The sequence below is a fragment of the Rousettus aegyptiacus genome, unplaced genomic scaffold (genome assembly GCF_014176215.1).
Source record: "Rousettus aegyptiacus isolate mRouAeg1 unplaced genomic scaffold, mRouAeg1.p scaffold_m13_p_8, whole genome shotgun sequence".
Taxonomy (NCBI): domain Eukaryota; kingdom Metazoa; phylum Chordata; class Mammalia; order Chiroptera; family Pteropodidae; genus Rousettus; species Rousettus aegyptiacus.
This window is the reverse complement of record NW_023416311.1, coordinates 14625688-14644448: the sequence shown is the minus strand read 5'-3', so window position 1 is coordinate 14644448 and position 18761 is coordinate 14625688. Positions and strand designations below refer to the sequence as shown.

At 49.6% G+C, this 18761-nt stretch overlaps 1 protein-coding gene across 13 annotated transcripts; it reads right to left on the bottom strand.

The window, feature by feature from the left end:
* Window positions 1-42: 42 nt before the first annotated feature.
* Window positions 43-18694, bottom strand: SRRM2 (serine/arginine repetitive matrix 2). 13 transcript variants are annotated; one of them, XM_036226338.1, is made up of 15 exons: window positions 18428-18694; window positions 14410-14686; window positions 13421-13528; window positions 13070-13234; window positions 12813-12890; window positions 12272-12334; window positions 12147-12179; window positions 11897-11947; window positions 11630-11722; window positions 10800-10995; window positions 3143-9822; window positions 2114-2401; window positions 912-1530; window positions 663-776; window positions 43-578 (listed from the first exon to the last, which is right to left on the bottom strand). In XM_036226338.1, exons 2-13 carry the CDS (start codon window positions 14649-14651, stop codon window positions 1506-1508), a joined length of 8022 nt encoding a protein of 2673 aa, XP_036082231.1. In that variant the 5' UTR covers window positions 14652-14686; window positions 18428-18694; the 3' UTR covers window positions 43-578; window positions 663-776; window positions 912-1505. The 13 variants fall into 13 exon arrangements, with proteins under 13 accessions (XP_036082231.1, XP_015977727.2, XP_036082226.1 ...); XM_016122241.2 differs by having other exon boundaries at window positions 912-1025; XM_036226333.1 differs by having other exon boundaries at window positions 663-773; window positions 912-1025.
* Window positions 18695-18761: the final 67 nt, after the last annotated feature.

Below are 18761 nucleotides of genomic sequence, written 5' to 3'. Positions count from 1 at the left end.
TCCACCCCTAATAAACTACAGATAATAGAAATGAGACTCAACTCTTGCATTTCTCATTTTTATTTGACAGAAAAAGTTGCTCTTGCTGTACAGATTTTAAAAAACCAAAATGCCTTTAAGAAACGTGAAGAAAAGTTGGGAGGGGAGGGTCACACTGGGGGGCAGTAAGGGCCAACTAATTTCAACTCCTGCCCCTTTTTTCTAGGAACACCTCACACAACTTCCCAAGTCCCAAACCATTTCCCCCAGAACTTAAATGGGGGAAAGTGCCCTTTCTGACTCAAGACTGGGGAGTCCTGAACTATATCCTCCCCTCCAGCAACTCCCATTCTCATTCCCACCCACCCCAACCCCCCAAAACATGTGAACCAGGAAAAACTCACAGAGATTAACATTTCACAGGAACAAAGAAAAAAGGGTAGGTGGGAAAGGAGGGAGCCCTCCCCCCAAAATGCTGCCAGGGTTCAAAGGGGGAGTGGACAAGCACCCCTTCTGCAGCTGTTGGGGAGAAGGGGGTACTCCCTGTGGCTCCAAAACTTGGGGTATGGTGGGAGTCCCCAAAAAACATTCATGGAGACCTGCAACAGAAAAGACTGCCATCAATGCAGAGTCCCAGCCAGAGCTCTCAGAAAGGAGCCAGGTCTTGGAGTATGACAACACACCTGGAGGAACGGTGCCGTGTGGAGCGGGGGCTAGGTGTATCCCTCCTGCGCTTGTGGCCTGGGGAACGGCTGTCTCCACGCTGGCCTCTCCGGGAACCCCGCTCACTGCTGCTGCTGCAACACAGGACAGACATCAGACCACACACTCCCCCAACCACTGGCATCTTTGAACCACAAAACTGCCTAAGTTGCTGATGGCCAAACCTGGCTCGCTATTTGCAGGAGGCAAAAACACACCCATAGCCCTACCTCTGCTGGTCCCGTGGTGAGGGCTGGGGCGAGGGGCGGCGGCGCTCAGCAGGCGAATAGCTGAGGGACCGTGAGTCCCGGAGGGAGTCTATAGGTTTCCGGGGGCTACGGGACCTGGGGAGCAGAGCAGGTCCCCATAGTGCCATACTCTTCCAAACCCACCAGCCAGCACTCAGGACCACCCACCCCAGGTCTCAACCACCAAACCTCATACCACACGGGGCCAGCCTCAGACCCACCTTTGTCTGCTCACTCACCCATCCGCCCGCACACCATCCGAGTGCCCCAGTGGGCAGGGCATGGGGGTGGGCAGTGGGGTACAAAGATAGAGACAGTCCCTGCCCTTGGAGGGGCTCAGTCTGGTGATGAAGGCCAAGGGAGGCTTGCTCAGCCCCATGTGTGGGAAGCAGCCCCAAGGGGACCGATGTAAGTGGGTCTGGGGACCCAGGGAAGGGAGACACAGGGAAGGGAAGGGGCAGGGTAGTCTTCTCGAAGGTGCTGTTTGAGCGGAGTCTTGCAGAACGAGGAGTTCACCAGGCGGACAAGGGAATTCCAGGCAGAAGGAACAGCATGTCCAAAGGCATGGGGTTCTCCTTAGACTGCAAGGCGCTGAGTGTGGCTGGAGCAGAGGGCATGTGTGGGGGCGGGCAGGAGAGGAGAACACAGGGCAGGCAAGGCCAGTTGGTGGAGAGCCTCACACGCCATTCCCGCAGAGGTGGGGCTTTATCCTGCAGGCCACAGGGCGTCCCGGAAGGATTTGTGGAGTGGAGGGAAGTAACCAGATGTGCGTTTTAGAAAGATCCCTCTGGCTACGTGTGGAAGAGAATGGCGTGGAGGCAGGGAGACAGGGAAGAGGCTGTGGACAGAGTCGGGAGAATATGATGGTGGCCAGACCAGAGCCCTGGCAGTAGCAACGGGGAGGCTTAAAAGCTAGATTCTCTGGGACCTAGGACCAGGGACCAGGCTGCACATCAGGGGCAGGAAGAACAAGGAACCTAGGAATCCCCAATTTTGGCTGGGGCACCCACTTGGATGGTGCAGCCCTTTCGTCAAAACAGGGCCCAACAGAGTAGGTAGGGAGAGAAGAGCCTGAGTCCTCCCATACAACCAGACACCACAGACCTTGGGAGACATCCAGCAAGGGATCTCACACCCCAGGGCCACACCCCCACCCCTTCCATCTCAAGCAAGGCAGCACTCACCTCCGCTCACCAGGGGGTGGCTTCTTGGGGCTTGCAGGTTTGGGCAAGGCCTGAGGATCAGGCTTAGCAGGGGAGGGGGAGGAAGAAGTGGAGGAAGAGGAAGAGGAGGAAGAAGAGGAAGAGGAGGAGGAGGAGGAAGAAGAGGAAGAGGAAGAAGAGGAAGAGGAGGAGGAAGAGGAGGAGCTGGAACTAGAGCTGCTAGAGCGCCTCTTCCGCTTGGCTGGGGTTGGCTCCTGAGGACGGCCCTCTCGAACAACCTCTTTTGGGGCTGGGGCGGGGCTAGGGACCCTGTGGGAGGAGTAGAGTGTCACTAAGAGACAAGCTGCCCCAGCCCCAACCCTACCTTCCTTGGCCTGGAGGAAGGGCAGTGGGGGAGGGGTGCCTGAGAAAGGCCCTGGGAGCTCTCCCAGCTGAGCCCAGAGAGCTGGGTGATCGCATTCTCTGGAGAGTAGTGGCCAGAGCTGACCCAACCTCTGCTAACACAAGCAACAGGCGGGGCCCTTAGCACAAGGGATCAAGGTTAAACCTCAAGAATGTCCCTGAAGGAGGAATACGGCCCCTGGGCTCAGGTGTAGAAGCGAAGCTGGGTGGTCTCCTTCCTTGGAGAGCCAGCCTGGGGAAGCCCCTGTGTGTGCAGGCTGGCTGGGGGAGGGGCCATCCTGCCTGGAGGCAGGGAGAGGGATGGGATGACCTCTGAAGATCCTTCCAGCCCAGGGAGTTCCTCTTGAGGTCTAACTGCCATCCCTCCTGCTGTAAAATTAAGTCCATTTCCTCTAGTTCTGTCCTCTGTAGAGACGGAAAACTTATCATTATCCTCTAGAGAATTAACCTTTGGAGACTTTTCTGTCCCAATCCTCCCCACCAACAGCACCCCCATCCCAGCATTCTTTTCTACCCCCAGCTTAATGGTCAAGTCCCCCATATCTCCTCAATAAGCCAAGAACCTCTGGACAGGGCTTTCCCTTCCCCACCCCCACCCATTCCCCAAACATTCCCTCTGGAAAAGTTCCGTAAGTCAGGTCTCCTCACCTCTTCAGTGCTACCTCGGGTTGAATGGGAAGGCTAGAACCCTCCGAGTCACTAGAACTGGAGCCAGAGGAAGATGACGACGACGATGAGGACGACGACGATGAAGAGGAGGAGCTAGAAGATGAGGAGGAGGAAGAACTCCGCCGCTCCTTTGCCATCTGCAAGGTGGCCAATGCGGAAGGCTGCTGGGCCCCCGTAGAGGCAGGTTGTTCCCCACCCTCGGGGTGGGACACCCCAGGGACAGGGCCGGAGGACATGTTGTGGTCACCAGCAGATGTAGTCTTTGCCAATGTCCCACTGGAAAGGGACTGAGACCCTGCTACAGGGGTGGTCTGGCCAAGCAAAGATCGGGACTGGTCAGAAAAAGCAGATGGCACAGGGGACCTAGGCCGATCCTGAACTGGAGGGAGAACAGACTGTGAGGGAGCCTGGATCATTCTAGAGGCAGGAGAGGGAGCCCGCTCAGAGGTCATTCTAGACTGGCTTGGGGCAGCTGGTGGGGTTCTGGAGCCCGGGCCTCCTGGTGGAGTTCTAGACCTAGCTCTGTCAAGGAGTGGTGGTGAAGTTCTGCCACTAACACGCTCATAGGCAGAGAGGGGTACCCTGGGGCTGGTGAGGTTTGCACCAGACAAGGCTGGAGCCATTCTAGCACTGGTGAGGCTGGCAGGAGCCAAGGCTGGAGGGGTTCTTGAGCTTGCAATATTCACAGGAGCTGTGGCATGCGCAGATCTAGGGCCCACCAGGTTTGCAGGAGCTGGAGCCTGGGGTGTTCTAGAGCTAGAGGGATAGTTTGCAGTATTTGGGGGTGTGCCAGAGCCTGAGAGACTCAAAGCTGCCAAAGCCGCTGGGGTTCTGGTTCCTGTCAGGTTCACAGCTGGGGCTGTAGGGGTGCGAGGGTCAGCAAGGTTCACGGCAGAAGGTGCCACTGCTGTTCTGGGGCTGGCCAAGTTCATTGCTGCTGCAGCTGGTGTTCTCGAGTCAGCCAGATTCACTGCTGTTGGAATGGCAGGTGTCCTGGCACTGGCCAGGTTCATGGCTGCTGCAGAGGCTGCAGGAATCCTGCTGGCAAGGCTGGCAGCTGGAGCTGTTCTGAGACTCATGAGAGGCACTGGAGCTGGAACTTGGGACATTCTCGCAGCAAGGCCAGCAGCAGACATGGAAGGAGGAGGCCGAGCAGTGCCAAGACTGATGGCTGTCAGGGCAAGTGCAATTCTAGACTGAGCATGATTTTCTGGTACAGATGTTCTAGGATGATCAGGAATTCGGGGACCCGGACCATCCATCATGGAGCCACCAGCTTGCTGCAGAACAGACATGGGTGTTCTAGAGCTGCCAAGGGGTTCAAGCATTCCAGGTGATCTACAGCGGTCAAGTGGAGTTGGCGACATACTAGGACGACTAAAGCAGCTCATTCTGGAGCTATTGAGTGCCACTGGAGGTGTCCGAGAACCAGAATGATTCCTTGTTGCTGGAGGAGTAGCAGAACGCGAACGATCAGAACTACTTCCAGATACAGAACGCCTACGGATAGCTGGAGGAGATCTTGTTAAGGACCGTTTGCCCCGAGTCATTCGTGGAGTACGAGATCTAGACCGGCGGCGGATAGCAAGTGGTGAGCGACTGCGAGAACGTTTGCGTGGCAACAGTGGGGTTCGAGATCTAGAGCGGCGCCGAATAGCTGGAGGTGTTCGGGATCTAGATCGACGGCGTGTCACTGGCGAAGTTCGAGAGCGAGACCTTCTTCGATTTGCTGGAGATGTACGAGATCGAGATCTCCTGCGGGTGACTGGGGATGTTCTGGATCTTGACCTTCTGCGAGTGATAGGTGAGGTTCTGCTTCGAGATCGCCTCCTTGTAACTGGTGGAGTCCTAGATCTGGACCTTCTGCGTGTCACTGGTGGAGTTCTAGAACGGGAGCGGCGGCGAGTTGGTGTTCTTGACCTTGAACGACGGCGGGTTACTGGTGGTGTTCTGGACCTGGATCTCCTTCGACTGACTGGAGAAGCTCTTGAACGAGATCTTCGTCGAATCACTGACGTCCTGGACCTTGACCGTCTCCGACTAACTGGTGAAGTTCGAGACCTGGACCTGCGTCGGCTGACCAGAGGTGTTCTGGACCTCGATCGTCGGTGAGTGGCTGGAGAAGCCCGAGACCTGGAACGTTTCCATGGGGCTGGTGATGTGCGTGAGCGGGAACGCTTCCGACTGGTTGGGGGTGTCCGAGAGCGGCCTCTTCGACGTCGAGAGGAGGTACGGGAACTCTCCTGCCTGGCCGGAGATCTTGAGTGGTAACCAGAGCCTCCCCTTCGCCTACGAGTAACTCGAGACCTTGACCGGCTCCGCTGTCTTCTCCGAGAGGTTGACTGAGAAGATCCAGACCTATCTCGACGTCGGGTTGTTCTGGTTTTCTCCCTCCTTGAGCGGGAACGGGACCTCTGGAGCCCACGAGGCTTTGGTGAAGGAGAACGGCCTCTCCTTGAAGTTGTTTTAGTGCGTGGGGATGAAGCTGAACGTCGCCGGCGTGAGGACCTTGACTTTTCAGCTGGCTCTGGGGAAGACACTGAGGGACTTCTTCGCCGTCTTGGAGGCGTTCTAGAGCGGGTCTCTGGTGAAGATGATGCAGAGCGGCTTCTACGGGAAAGTCTGGCCTTCCTAGTCAGTTCAGGAGATGATCGAGAGCTGCGACGGCGAGGTGGAGTACGAGACTTGGTTTTGGGCTCCGGTGATGACCTAGAACTTCTTCTAGCCATTCTGGATTTAGGTGGGTGTTCTGGAGAGGACTCAGAACTACTGCTTCCATCAGGAGAAGGGCCTCTGCCTTTGCTTGATGAACCTGATCTGCTTCGTCTAGGAAGGGCCCGAGGAGCAGGAGCCTTGGGTTCAGGAGAGGAATCAGAACCACTCTGTGCCCTGGGTAATGCTCTCGGTTTATCTTTAACTTCAGGAGATGAGCCAGACCTACTACGCCGAGGTCGGGATTTGCTGTCAACCTCTGGAGATGATCTAGAGCGGCTCCTTTGTCTAAGTGGCATTCGTGTCTTAGCTTTAGAATCTGGAGAAGAGTCTGATTCACTTCTCTCCTGAGGGGATGCACTGGGTTTCCCATCAAGTTCTTGAGAAGATCCAGATCGACTTCTCTGCCCAAGAGGAGTCCTAGCCACAGTCTTCTGTTCCACTGACGATTCTGATGCACTTCTCTCTCTCTGGGGGGTAAGACACTTATTGTTGAGCTCTGGGGATGATGGAGAACGACTCCTTGGCCTAGGAGTCTGAGGCAAAGCTTTTGGCTCTGGGGAAGAATCACATTCGCTTCTCCCCCTGGATGGTGTTCTGGGTATATCTTTCATTCCAGGAGAAGACCCAGATAAGCTGTGCCTTGACGGAGTCCCAGACCCCTCTCTAAGTCCTGGGGAAGACCCAGACCGGCTTCTCCTTGAGGGAGTTCTAGGAAAACTATCTTTCAGTTCAGGAGAAGATGCAGAATTACTTTCCCTTGAGGGTGTTCTAGGTATAGCATCAAGTACTGGTGAAGAGACACTCTGATTTGAGGACATTCCTGCTTTTTCCACTGCATCTGGGGATAACTCAGAACTGCTACGTCTGGAGGACTTTATTAATTGTTCTTTCATGTCCAGAGATCTGTCTGTCTCCAGCTGATTAAGAAAAGGTATATTCACATCTTTAACCTCAGGAGAAAATCCAGTACTCATTTCTGCAACGGGGCCTGAGTTTCTAAATTCTAAAGGTGATTCATAGCTATTCTCCCTGGGTGGGGAGTTAGACAGTTCTTTATGTTCTGGAGAAAAATGTGGCCCACTCCAAGCTGAAACCGCTGTAGGAACTTCTAAAGAAGCCTGTGACTGGCTCTGGTCAAGAGCCAAAGACACGGCAGACCTTTCTTCTATTTCAGGAGATGATTCAAAATTACTTCCAGCCATTTCTTTAAGTTCTGGAGACACATGGGATGGGATCTGGTTTGAAAATTCTTCAGATTTCTCTACCACCTCCATTAATACCTCATCTTGGCTTGGTTTACCTAATGCACTACTTTGGTCTTTTGCATCTGGAGATGACCTAAGACATCTTTCCTTTAATGGGGATCTAGGTGTATCTTTGAGTCCTGGTGATGACTCAGGCCTATCCTGCACTGGAAGAGCACTTAATTTGTCTCTCAGTCTAGGAGATGATGCAGTAACATCTTCCTGAAAAAATAAGCCTGTTTTCTCTTCTGACACAGGAGAAGGCTCCAATTTACTCTGGCCCAAAAGAGATTTACAGTCCATTGCAGGATATGGGGAAGCATCAGACTGCAATCTGTTTTGCTCAGGAGACATTCCAGATTTCGCCCTAGGACTTACTGCCAATATGTTTCTGTCTTGTGTTGCTGGAGATTTGTGTGCCAGCTCAGTGATTGGAGATGAGGACCTGGATCGGCTACCCTTAGGAGATGCTTGAGATTTGCTCTGCAGAGATGGTGATTCATAGTAACTCTGTCTCATTTTTGGACTTGAAATATCAGATCTAGGGTCTGCTGAAGTTTGAGATTGTCCTTCCTGTTGCAGAGAGGAGGAGCCAAAATAGCTATCTCCTAGTAACGCGCTAGAGTCTATTCCTGGAGAAAGGGAAAAGGATCCAGAGCAACTTTGTGCTGGTGAGTCTTTAGACTTCTCTTGGGAACATGGTGACTTTGATCCAGAAAAATTGTGCCCTGGTGGAGTCTGAGGCTTTACTTTAGGGCATGGTGAAGCAGACCCTGAGTAACTTTGTCTTGGTGGTGTTTCAGGTTTCACTTTGGTATCTGGTGAGGGGGACCTAGAATGGCTGTGTCTTTGCAACAATGCAGATTCCACCTTGGAGGAAGGAGACTCTGATCTGCTTTGCCTTGGCGGTGTTTTAGATGTCACCCTACTAGGACTTGGAGAAGAGCCAGAATGGCTCTGAATTGGTGATGTTATTGTCTTCACTTTGGGTTGTGGAGATGACGACCCAGATCGGCTCAGTTTTGGAGGTGTGCTAGATTTCACTCTGGGAGGAGAGGATCCAGAGCAGATATGTCTCGAAGGGGTCCTAATATTCACCTCAGGGTCAGGCGAGGTTTCGGAACAACTTTGTCTTTGTGGTGTTACAGACTGTTCATCTGCCTGGGGACTTGATACAGACCCTTGCCTTGGTGGTGTTCCAGAGTTCACTTTAGATTGAGGAGATGCACTGGAACGACTTTGTCTCAATGGTGTTTTAGATTTCTGATTAGGAGGTGGAGAAGAACCAGAGCGACTTCGCCTTGGTGATGTTCTAGGTTTATCTTTAGGTTGAGATGATCCAGAGCGACTATGCCTTGGTGGTGTCTGAGACTTTTGTTTAGAGCATGGAGAAGACCCAGAAAGGCTTCTCCTCAAAGACAAACGAGATTTTGCTTTGGACCGTGGGGAAGAGAGAGACCTGCTCCGCCTTGACGAGACACGAGATTTTTTCATTTCTGGACTTGAGTTAGACCTGCTCCTTCTTTGAGATGTTCTGGATTTGTTCTTCCTCTCTGATGATGAGGCAGACCTGCCTCTTCTTTGTGGTGTTCTAGAATGAGACCTTCCCCGTCTAACTAGACTTCTACTACGGGACCGTCCTCGTCTTGCTGGTGTCCTAGACCGAGATCTCCCTCGCCTGGCTGGCGTCCTAGACCGAGATCTCCCTCGCCTGGCTGGCGTCCTAGACCGAGATCTCCCTCGCCTGGCTGGGGTTCTAGAGCGTGACCTGCCTCGCCTCGCTGGGGTTCTAGAGCGCGACCTGCCACTTCTCCTGGCTGCTGATCTACTGCGAGACCTCCGTCGTACTGGTGAACGGGTCCTAGATCTGCGCCTAGCAGGTGTTCTAGACCGAGACCTGCCCCGCCGGGTTGGTGTTCTAGACCGAGACCTACGCCTGGTAGGTGTTCTGGATCGCGACCTCCGCCTGGCGGGCGTTCTAGAGCGCGACCTGCCCCGCCGGGCTGGTGTTCTAGAACGGGATCTGCCTCTAGTAGCTGGGGATCTAGAGTGTGACCTGCCTCGCCTTGCTGATCTAGACCTGCCTCTTCTCTGGGTATTTCTGCTCCTGGACCAGCCTGGTCGCTGAGGAGATCTAGAGCGACGTCTCTGGGGGCTTCTAGATCGTCCCCAACGCTGTGCAGACCGGGACCTACGCCACTGAGGGGACCGGGAACGAGAATGACCTCTCTTAGTAGGGCTTCGAGACCGCGATCGCCCCCTCTTAGTAGTGGTAGGGCTACGGGACCTCCCCGCCCTACGAGGACTATGAGAATGTGACTTATCCCGCTTTGCTCGGCCATGTGAGCGACTCTTAGATGCGGGAGAAGAAGAAATCTCTCGGCGGGACCCAGGAGCTGGTGTGGGTTTAGGACTTTCAGGGGAAGAGCTGCCATGTCGAGAAACTTTGGTAGGTTGAGGGGATGGTGGGCAGCTCTCTGAAGATGACGACTGGGGAAGTTTCTCAGGAGACTTAGGTGATAAATGACCCCGACTTGGGGGAACCTCAGATGGGGGGTTTGCTGGCTCCTGACTTAAGGGGGTTGTTGCAAGGGGCTGTGGGGAGCTGTCATGTTGCTCGGCAAGGAGCGGAGTGGGAGCAGGTGGTTCTGGGCCTGTGCTGCTCCTTTCCGGAGAAGGGCTAGGTCGAATTGCAGATTTCTAAGAGTGGAAAAGAAAGTAGGGATAGGGATATGTAAGCACCAAAACTTCCCATCACCCATAAGATCCTAACACCCTCTCAAATCAAACTTTTCCTCTACATAACACATTATACTAACTGGCCCTTTTCCTCATGACAAGCAATCACATTCATTCCAAAAGATCATGTAACATAAAAAATACAAGGAAAACATGAAGATATGGAGAGTCTACAACCTCACCAACCTTATAATCTAGAGAAAAAAATGTAAATAATAACACTACATTTTACAATAACCATTACAACATGCTGTGAAAACAGGAAAAACGGTATTTTTAAATGGAAAAATAAAACAGTTCCAAGTGGGTGGCATCCAACTTTATCCTTAAAAAATAACTCTACTAAAGTAAAAAACAAAGCAAAAGGTTTGAGAACATGATTTGTATGAATAAAAAAAGACTAGGATGTATCATAGGAAGATATGGAATACATTAAAAATGGATGAGAGTTAAGAATTTAGCAAAAAACAATTAGAATACACTGTAATAACTAAAGCAAGAAAACACTGAGCCTTGAATTAGAATACCAAGTACAAAAGAAGAGGTGCTGAAAAGACCACTCCAGGGTAGTGTTTTCAGAGTGCAGGAGCTACTCAGTGGGCATTTTAGCCACAAGCCATGTTTAATGAAATTAAAAAACTAGAGACATCAAAATAAAAACAAGTATAAAAAAAATCCTTTCATTTGAGTTTTATCTGTATATGTACGTAAACAGGATAATGCTGTAAAGCCTATACCTAGTGAAATCTGAAAAATACAATTCTACAAGATTTGCGGATACAGAAAAAAATTTAATAAATAACCAAGAGCAATATATTAGGGAAAAAAACCCCTAAATTCATTTTTCTTAATAAGCTACTTCTTTCCTTCATTTCAAACACCTACCCTAAGCCCGTAACTTTGCAACTCAGTAAACATCCATCGACTCAAGAACATACCTCCTTGTCTTTGTCTTTGTCTTCATAAGGGCTACTAGGTTGCTTTGTAGAGGGCTCTGGACTGCTAGGCTGCCCTGTGTTGGTGGTACCTGCTTCCCTGGAAGGTGCATCTCCATCCCCTCTAAGCCCTGAAGCAGGGGAAGAACTCTGCCCAGTCAAGGTAGTTACATGGGTTTTTGTTGCAGCACTTCGAGACCTGAGAGAAGTAATTGAGGATGGGGGAGAGAAAGGAAATCAGTTCAGGGGAGAACAGAAAACCCCCTCCCCAGCTCCCATCCACCTTTCATACTATACACACCCTTCTTCCAAAAAGCATTCTCTTATTTGCAGACTCAAATCACTCACTAAAATTCAAGTCCAATTCACTTTGGTCCTTCTCTTCCCAATATAATCCCCAAAAATGTTCTCCCTCTACCCTTTACCTCCCCCAAACCTCCCCAAACCCTCCACCCAGCCATGCCCTACCCACTTCATTCACAACTCACCTCTGAGCCCACCTCCTTCAGGAAGCCTTCCCCGATTAAGGAAGCCAGGGTAAGGATTCCTTCCTCCCCCAGACACCACGAACAAACCACCACCCCCCCTATTCTGGCAGTCCATATACATCAGAACAAAACACAAAATAAAATAAACAAAACAAAAAAGAAAAGAGAAGGGGAAATGTATATGTCTGTCCATCCTGTTGCTTTAGCCTGTCAGCTCCTAGAGGGCAGGGACCGTGTCTTCCGAATGGTCTGTGCAGCGCCTAGCACACCGTGGGCGCTCAATAAATATTAAATTGATTAGCCCACAAGTCCCTCTCCCGCCCTTCCTCCTGGACCACCCCTTACCGACTGCGGGAAGTATCAGAAGAGGAAGCAGAATCAGCAGAAGTTGAACGGTGGGCCCGGCGGCTCTTGGGAGCTGGTGTTGTACTTCGAGACCTGAAGAAAGACCACCATCACAGTTCAGGATGCTGTCAAAGCTGTACTGGATTCCCTTCATCTATCCCTCAACTCTTAACCAGTCAGGTACATCACTGATTCTACCCTTTCCCCCAGATAACATTTACCTATTTGCTAAGCAAATTCCCCTCCAATTCACAGAAATTCACTCACCGCTTCCGCTTCTTGTCCTTAGATTTACGTTTGCTCTTTGGAGTGGGAGACCTAGAAAATAAGATTAAAAATAATCATTTTGAAAAAATGAATAAAACCAAACATGAAATAGAATCAACTGACAAAAACATCAAGGATTTCAACTTTACTCTAAAAAATAGAAGCCCCTGCAGAGAGCAAACGAGGCCATGAAGCAATGGCTCACCACTCCATATACCACCATATACCCTATGTCCTAAAGAGTTCTTACCTATGCTTCCGTTTCTTGGATTCAGATTCTGACCTGTTGGAAGAAAAGAAGATAAAACGTAAACCAGTATCTACACCTAGACTCAACAAACCTCTCCAATCACTCCACGTACTCCCACCTCATACCTGTGCTTCTTCTTCTTAGAACTCTTCTTCCTCTCTCGTCGAGGAGAGCTGCTCTCTGACCTCCTAAAGATGAGTTCAGAAACAAGGTCATTCTACTTAGCTCCTATCCTGGCCCTCCCACTATCCATACACTCCCATACCCCCGCCAAATGCTCCTAAAGCACCGAACTCCAATAGCACCAATGTCCCAGCCTGAAGCCTAGGACTCACTCACTCTTTAAAAACACAGGCACTTCCTCAAATCAATAAATCTCAAAATGAAAAAAAAAAAAATCCCAGAAATCTAAAATGCTGCTGGCTAGTTCTTAATTGAATAAACTGCAGAAATCAACCATTCCCACTTAAACAATACATACATTTTCCCAACTGAAACCTAAATGATAACTCCCTCTTCTCTAATTTTCTTGACAACTCTCTGCTTCCTGGAGACAAGAATCTACTTTTTCAGTGGTGGGGGAGGTAAAGGGAGACTGAAGAGAGAAAATACATGCATGACAGAATTGGTCCTCTGACTACTACAGTAATTTTCCAACGAACTTACCGTCCTCTATCTTTCTTCTTTTTCTTTTTCTTTTGCTTTGGGGTTGGTGAGCGAGAACTGCTAGACTCCCGAACAAGGCTAGGGAAAGATAAAAAGCAGAGATGAGTGCTAAGACAAATTTTCACATACATTTCAACTTCAGAAGAACAGAGTCTAAAAAATTTGGGAAGAAACAGTCCACCAAAAAAAAAAAAAAAAAAAAAGAGCAAAAAGCTTAAAATTAGATAAGTTGACACTGATTTCTCAGTCTTATGTACCTGTAAGGTTTGGGAGGCTCGGGAGCTGGTTGTTTGGCTTCTCGAGTACGACGCTGAGGATCAAAAGAGCTGCCATCCACATAGGAATCACTGATGCCAAAAGCAGCACGGAGTCGCTCATTCTTCTTCTCATTCAATTCTGCCAACTGATGAGTTTCAGTTACCCTAGAGGAAAAAATAGCACAAGTCTGAAGGACACAGAGAGCAAAGGATACAGTCATTTTCACACAACTGTAGGCAGCAGCCAAAGAGAACTGAGAAAAGGAAGACAAGAACAAGACAAGGTAACAGAGGACAGCAAAGGCTGCAATACAGGGTCCACAGGAAATCAAGGGAGAGTTAAACACTCACATTGGCCTCTGCCCTGGGGTCTCCTCCTTGCCCCCAGGGTTCACATCCTTCTCCAGCAACATGAGTCGAAAGGTCGCCACTTTTTCTTGAATTTGCTGTTCCTCGTACCTGAAGAACAAATCCCTTCAGGGTTAGCGCTTGACTAGACACTTTCCCTAGTCCCAGATTTATAGTCCCCTCATTCCCATCAGGGTCCTTTCCCTCTCCATACACACGTAGAACTTTTCACTCACTGTCACCCAAAGGACTCTTCTCTTAAATCCTTCTGATCTTTTCCTGTCATCTTTCTTCCTTCCACTTACTATACCCTCTAGAACAGTGGATTTTAAACATGCTACACTCAGGGGCCAAAAGAAGAAAGTTAATCAGGCAGTTCCAGGTGCTCCTCCCCAACTTCAACAAAAACAGGTCTTTCATTTCCTAGGATTCCAAAGTTCATTACATAAAAGAGGCGCCACTGCTGGAGTTTGAAAACCACTGCTCTAAAAGGTTTTCTGCCTGGATGTACTCCTCTTCTGAAATTTCACTTCCTTACCCAACCCATAATCCCCTCTTATCCACATATTCTTTCAGTTTCTGTTTTCCTGCCTTTGCTACTTTCCAAGGCCTCAATCCTAAAATCCATTTACTTTTCACTTCTCTACCAATGACAACACCTGTCAGCTTACCTAGCTCTTCTCTTGCCTGGTCTCTGCTTTCCTACCTCTAACTAAAAGCACATTTTTGTTTCCCAATGGCCCCTCTCTTTTCCCATGTGCTCCATCTAAATAATTTAGACTCTTTCAGGCTCCCTTGTATGTCCCAGACAGAATTTCCTCAACTCCCACTTTGAACTGTCCCCTAACTCCTTTCAATTTACTAGCTCCTTTACCTCCACCCCTTCTACAACTCCTCTCCAGGCCTCTTTCACCTAAGCTCCCTACACCTCACCTAACTCCCCCAGCTCTGCACTCATCCAGTGCTTGGCTCTCCCCCAGCCCTCCCCTCACCCCTGCTCTTCCATCATCTCCTCCAGCTCGAGGCATCGCAGCTCCACGCGCCGCTTGCGCTCGTGGTCCAGGATGTCAGGATTAGGACGCTTCACCAGGGCAGCCTCCAGGCGCCGCAGTTCCTCCTCTCCCTTGTAGTCAGGCCGCTCACCCCGGCGGCCCCGCACCAGGGACAGGTTGCGCTGGACGTAGCCGTTGGTGCCGCTGCCCCGGGGCGTTGGCAGCCCGATCCCGTTGTACATGGCCCCGTGCCCGGGGGGAGGGGGCACCACCGCTCCTGAGGGGGAGCGGGGAGACACGGGTCAGGCCCCTGGCTCCAAACTAACCACTTACCACCACCCAAATCCCTGCTTTCCTTCATCCCTATTTCAACATGTATCTCCACACTAAAACCTCTACTTTAGCTGCAAAGTTCTCCCAATCTTCTTCTAACAAAACCTCCATCCTTCCCTCACTGCTTTTTTTCCCACTAAATCAGAGCCTTACAGCCTTTTCCCTCAACGTGCAAGAGTCATTCTTACGTGCACCTAGATCTTTTTTTTCCACCTAGGCAAAGATCCTATTTCTCGAAATTTCTCCATTGTGCTTTTATCCTTCTTTGGCCCAAATATGCAGAAGTGTTGTCTCCACTAACTACTCTAATAACCTCTGGTAACTTATTGTAAAGCCTCTAAACTGGGCACAACAAACACCATAGATCTGTGGCACCCTAGGGCCTGCAGTCCAAGTCCAAACACTCTTCCAAGAACTGACCCAAAGATTTCAGACTACTCTTTTATGAACACATGTACTAAACAGCCCTTAGATATCCAAACAAGTAGACCAACTGGTTCCTAAAATAAACCAAAAGTAACCCGTGCAACCTTACAATCAGACTAAAGGCCAACATGCACACGAGAAACTTATGAACCTTAGATACATAATCATTTTATACTTCACTTCCCACATAAGGGGGTACACTCCCCTGATTCCAAGTATTTATAGCTCCTCTCCTATCACCTACCCTTCAATTTATTACTTATTCCTTCAATTTCCTTCCAATAGGATTTCCCACATAACTTACAGTTCACCCAAGTCTCCCTAGCACCTATTAATCACCCATTTTCATCTCAATGCTCTAAATACATCGTTTCCTCTGTTCCAGCTGTTCTCATACCTTCTCTACCTCCCTTCCCTTAAACTTTTAATGAAAACCCCTATTCTTTATACCTCACTCTTCCAGCACTGCCTTATCCCTTTTACATTGTTATCTCCATGCCTCCTACTACCAAGTTCTATCCTCTCAAACTGTCCCAACCCCTGCATGACTCTGAAAAGCTCTCAAGCCCCAGTTTTTCTGGTTAGATTTCTTGGCTACACATACTGTGCCTTTTACTCATGCTACATATACTCTCTTTCTCCAACTAATCCTCAACAAGCTACTTCCAGAGCATAAATGTATAATAAACTATCCAGGAAAAAAACCCACGGAACAAAATGAATTAGAGAAAATAGAGGGAAAAGAAAAGTCTAAATTTTTTAAACCCCAGAATAAACAAACATCATACAAATGTCCAGGGAAAGAGAAAAAAAAAAAGTATAGCGAGATGTTGAATGGAAGGGAGATAACCCAACTATATAGAACAGTCTGGACCCCCACTCCAACCCTAATTCTAAGGCTGGGTCCCTGCCCAATCCTAGTAGCAGATTCAAGAATTGAAAACAAAAAAAGAATAACCATACTGGGGTAAATGGAGTGACAGATAAGACTGAAATAACTAGGAAATGCCAAATGAAAATGCACAAAGAAATGAAAAACTTCTTTGTAGTACAAAATTTCTCTACCTTCCAAATGACTTTCATTTTGTCTCTAAAACCAGATTCTTCTTTGCCTCACCTAATTTCTGCTTACCTTGTAGAATGTGTGTGACCTACAATTAATTCTTCAGTTTAACCATTCACCCACACTTCCAAACCACCTCACACAATAATCCAACCACTCCCTAGGGAAGTTAAACCAGTAGCTGCTAAGCAAAGAGTATTAAGTCACAGTGAACTGGAGAACCTAGGGAATAAGCCAAATATTAAGGGGGGGGGGGGCGGTGTACGGGTCCCACAGCATCCAAGGCAGTGCTGGAAACACTAAAAAGGAAGGCCAAACCAAGGTAGCAAGCACACCAACAACACAACACACAAATCACCAAAACCAGATAACTTATGAAACAGGAATTCTTAAACAAAGGTCCACAGACTGTGGGTGTGCAAAGGATACTCAAGCTAAAGACAAAATAAAAGCTACAAAAGAAAACAATTTTTCCTACTGGAAAATTATCACGAAGTCAAACAAAGTAGAAAGGAATCTTGAAATTCAATATCAAGATAGCCAAGAAACAAATGCACCAAAAGGGAAGGGGAAGGCGTTGCAGGAAAATGGACACAGGTAAGCACAGAAAGCTCAACACTGGGGCAATGAATGCATAGTTGGTGGACATTGTGTAAAACTTAAAAATATTAGCTCAACGAAAATGCTATGTTGGTGCTCCTCCTACTTCACTGAGCACTAATATGTTTTTATGCTGGAAGTAGACTAAAATTTACCCTTTTTCTGAAGCATGTTAACAATTTGTGCAGGTTTGCTTAACGCCTTTCTGTATAAATCCCTTTCTCAGGCTTTCTGTTGGGGTAGGGGCTCTGCAATTCCCTCTTCCTGTCAGTCTTCCTATCAAGGCAGTGTTTTACTGGTCTAGTTGAGCAGGAATAGGAGACAGAAAATGAATTTACTGGTCATCCATCTACTTTGATCTAGTACAATGGCTTAGTACAATGTCTGATAGAACATTACTGACCAGAAAACATGGATGTTACATCTGTAGAAAGAAAAAAAATACATAGCAATTCAATTTCCAATGTGTACCTTAGTCGTTTTTGTTTTCGTTTTTTTTTTTAAGATTGTACTGATTTTTCACTTGGTTATTCTAGCTCTTTAAAGGACAAGCTATAGGCTATATATTTTCTGTACTGATGTAGCGTTTATTAAATACTTTTGTACCATGAAAAAATATACATATTAGCTCACGAAGAGACCTAAGCTCAACATATTTATGACTGAAAAAAAACAAAACACTTTTCGAATTTTTGATCCAGAAAATATCTTATATAAACGTGAAAGGAAACCCAGGCTCAGAAGGGGTACGTGCCAAATAATGCCCAAAACAGATTCCAGCGTTTTCTCAAGCAAAGGCTCCAATAGCTTCCTCCCTAGCTTTTAACATAACTTCTGTGGAGATGAAAAAGTACCAGACCCAAAAAAAAAAAAAAAAGGGAGCACATGGTCTGCCTTTACATACTTAGGTTGAAATTTTTTTATTTCTATTTTTTTTTAAGGCTGAATTTTTTTTTTTTTTAAGGTTTGGGGTTTCTCTTCCCTAATACTTCACAGCAAACAGTAACGAATCCATACGGTCTAAATTTCTGGGGCATCTAGTTCAAGGCCTTCTCCGCTCTGACTGAGCCGCCAAGGTCTATTTTCGGCCTTCGGCGATGGGGGAGGGGGCTGCGCGGCGCCCAGTAGTCTGGGAGGCTCGCAGCCGAACCACAGGCCCCCAGGCTTAATGGGGAAGCCGGACACCGGAGTGGTGCGGCGGAAAGGATCCGGGAGTAGGCCCCAGTCGCCGCCTACCCCTCCCCGTCGAGAGAATGCCGAAAGGGGCAGCTGCAGAAGAGCCTCCTCGGCCGCGTGCGTGGGGGAGGGTGAGAAGCCGAGACGCGCGCTCCTCTCTCCTCGCCGAGAGCGCGCGCGAGCCCTAGTGCAGTCGGCGGCGCGCGCCGTTGCCATGGGGGAAGGGAGAACGTAAAAACTCGCGCGCGACCGGAACAGCAAGAGGGGGAGGGGAGGCAGGCAAGCGAGGGCGTCCGCGCGAGCTGGGGGTGGCGAGCGCGCGTGCGCGCGGCGGCCTAAGCCGTTCTCCGCGCGTTTTGGCCTCGTGCCGGGGCCGCCACCCCTCCCCCACCCAGCTCGCGCGCTCCCTCACCCTCTCACCCGCCGCTGCCGCTGCCGCCGCTCGCCGCCTCCGAAGGAAAGAAGTGCTGCCGCTGCTCGAGTTCCCGAGTCTCTCGGAGCCTGAAGCTGCCGCCTCGCCTCGCTGGTCCGCTCGTCTCAGTCGACACTGACGCCTCCTCGCTACCTCAGCGGCCGCAGCGGGCTCCGACTGCGCCACTCGCACCCCGCCTGGGCCGCGCTGCACGTCAGCACAACTAACTAAGCGCGTCAGCACGCAATCGCGAGCGTCGCAGGGCCCGCCGGGAACCGTAGTACGCACCACGATCTTGTGCGCAGGCGCCGAAACCCCACCGGGAAGTGTAGTTTTTTAAGG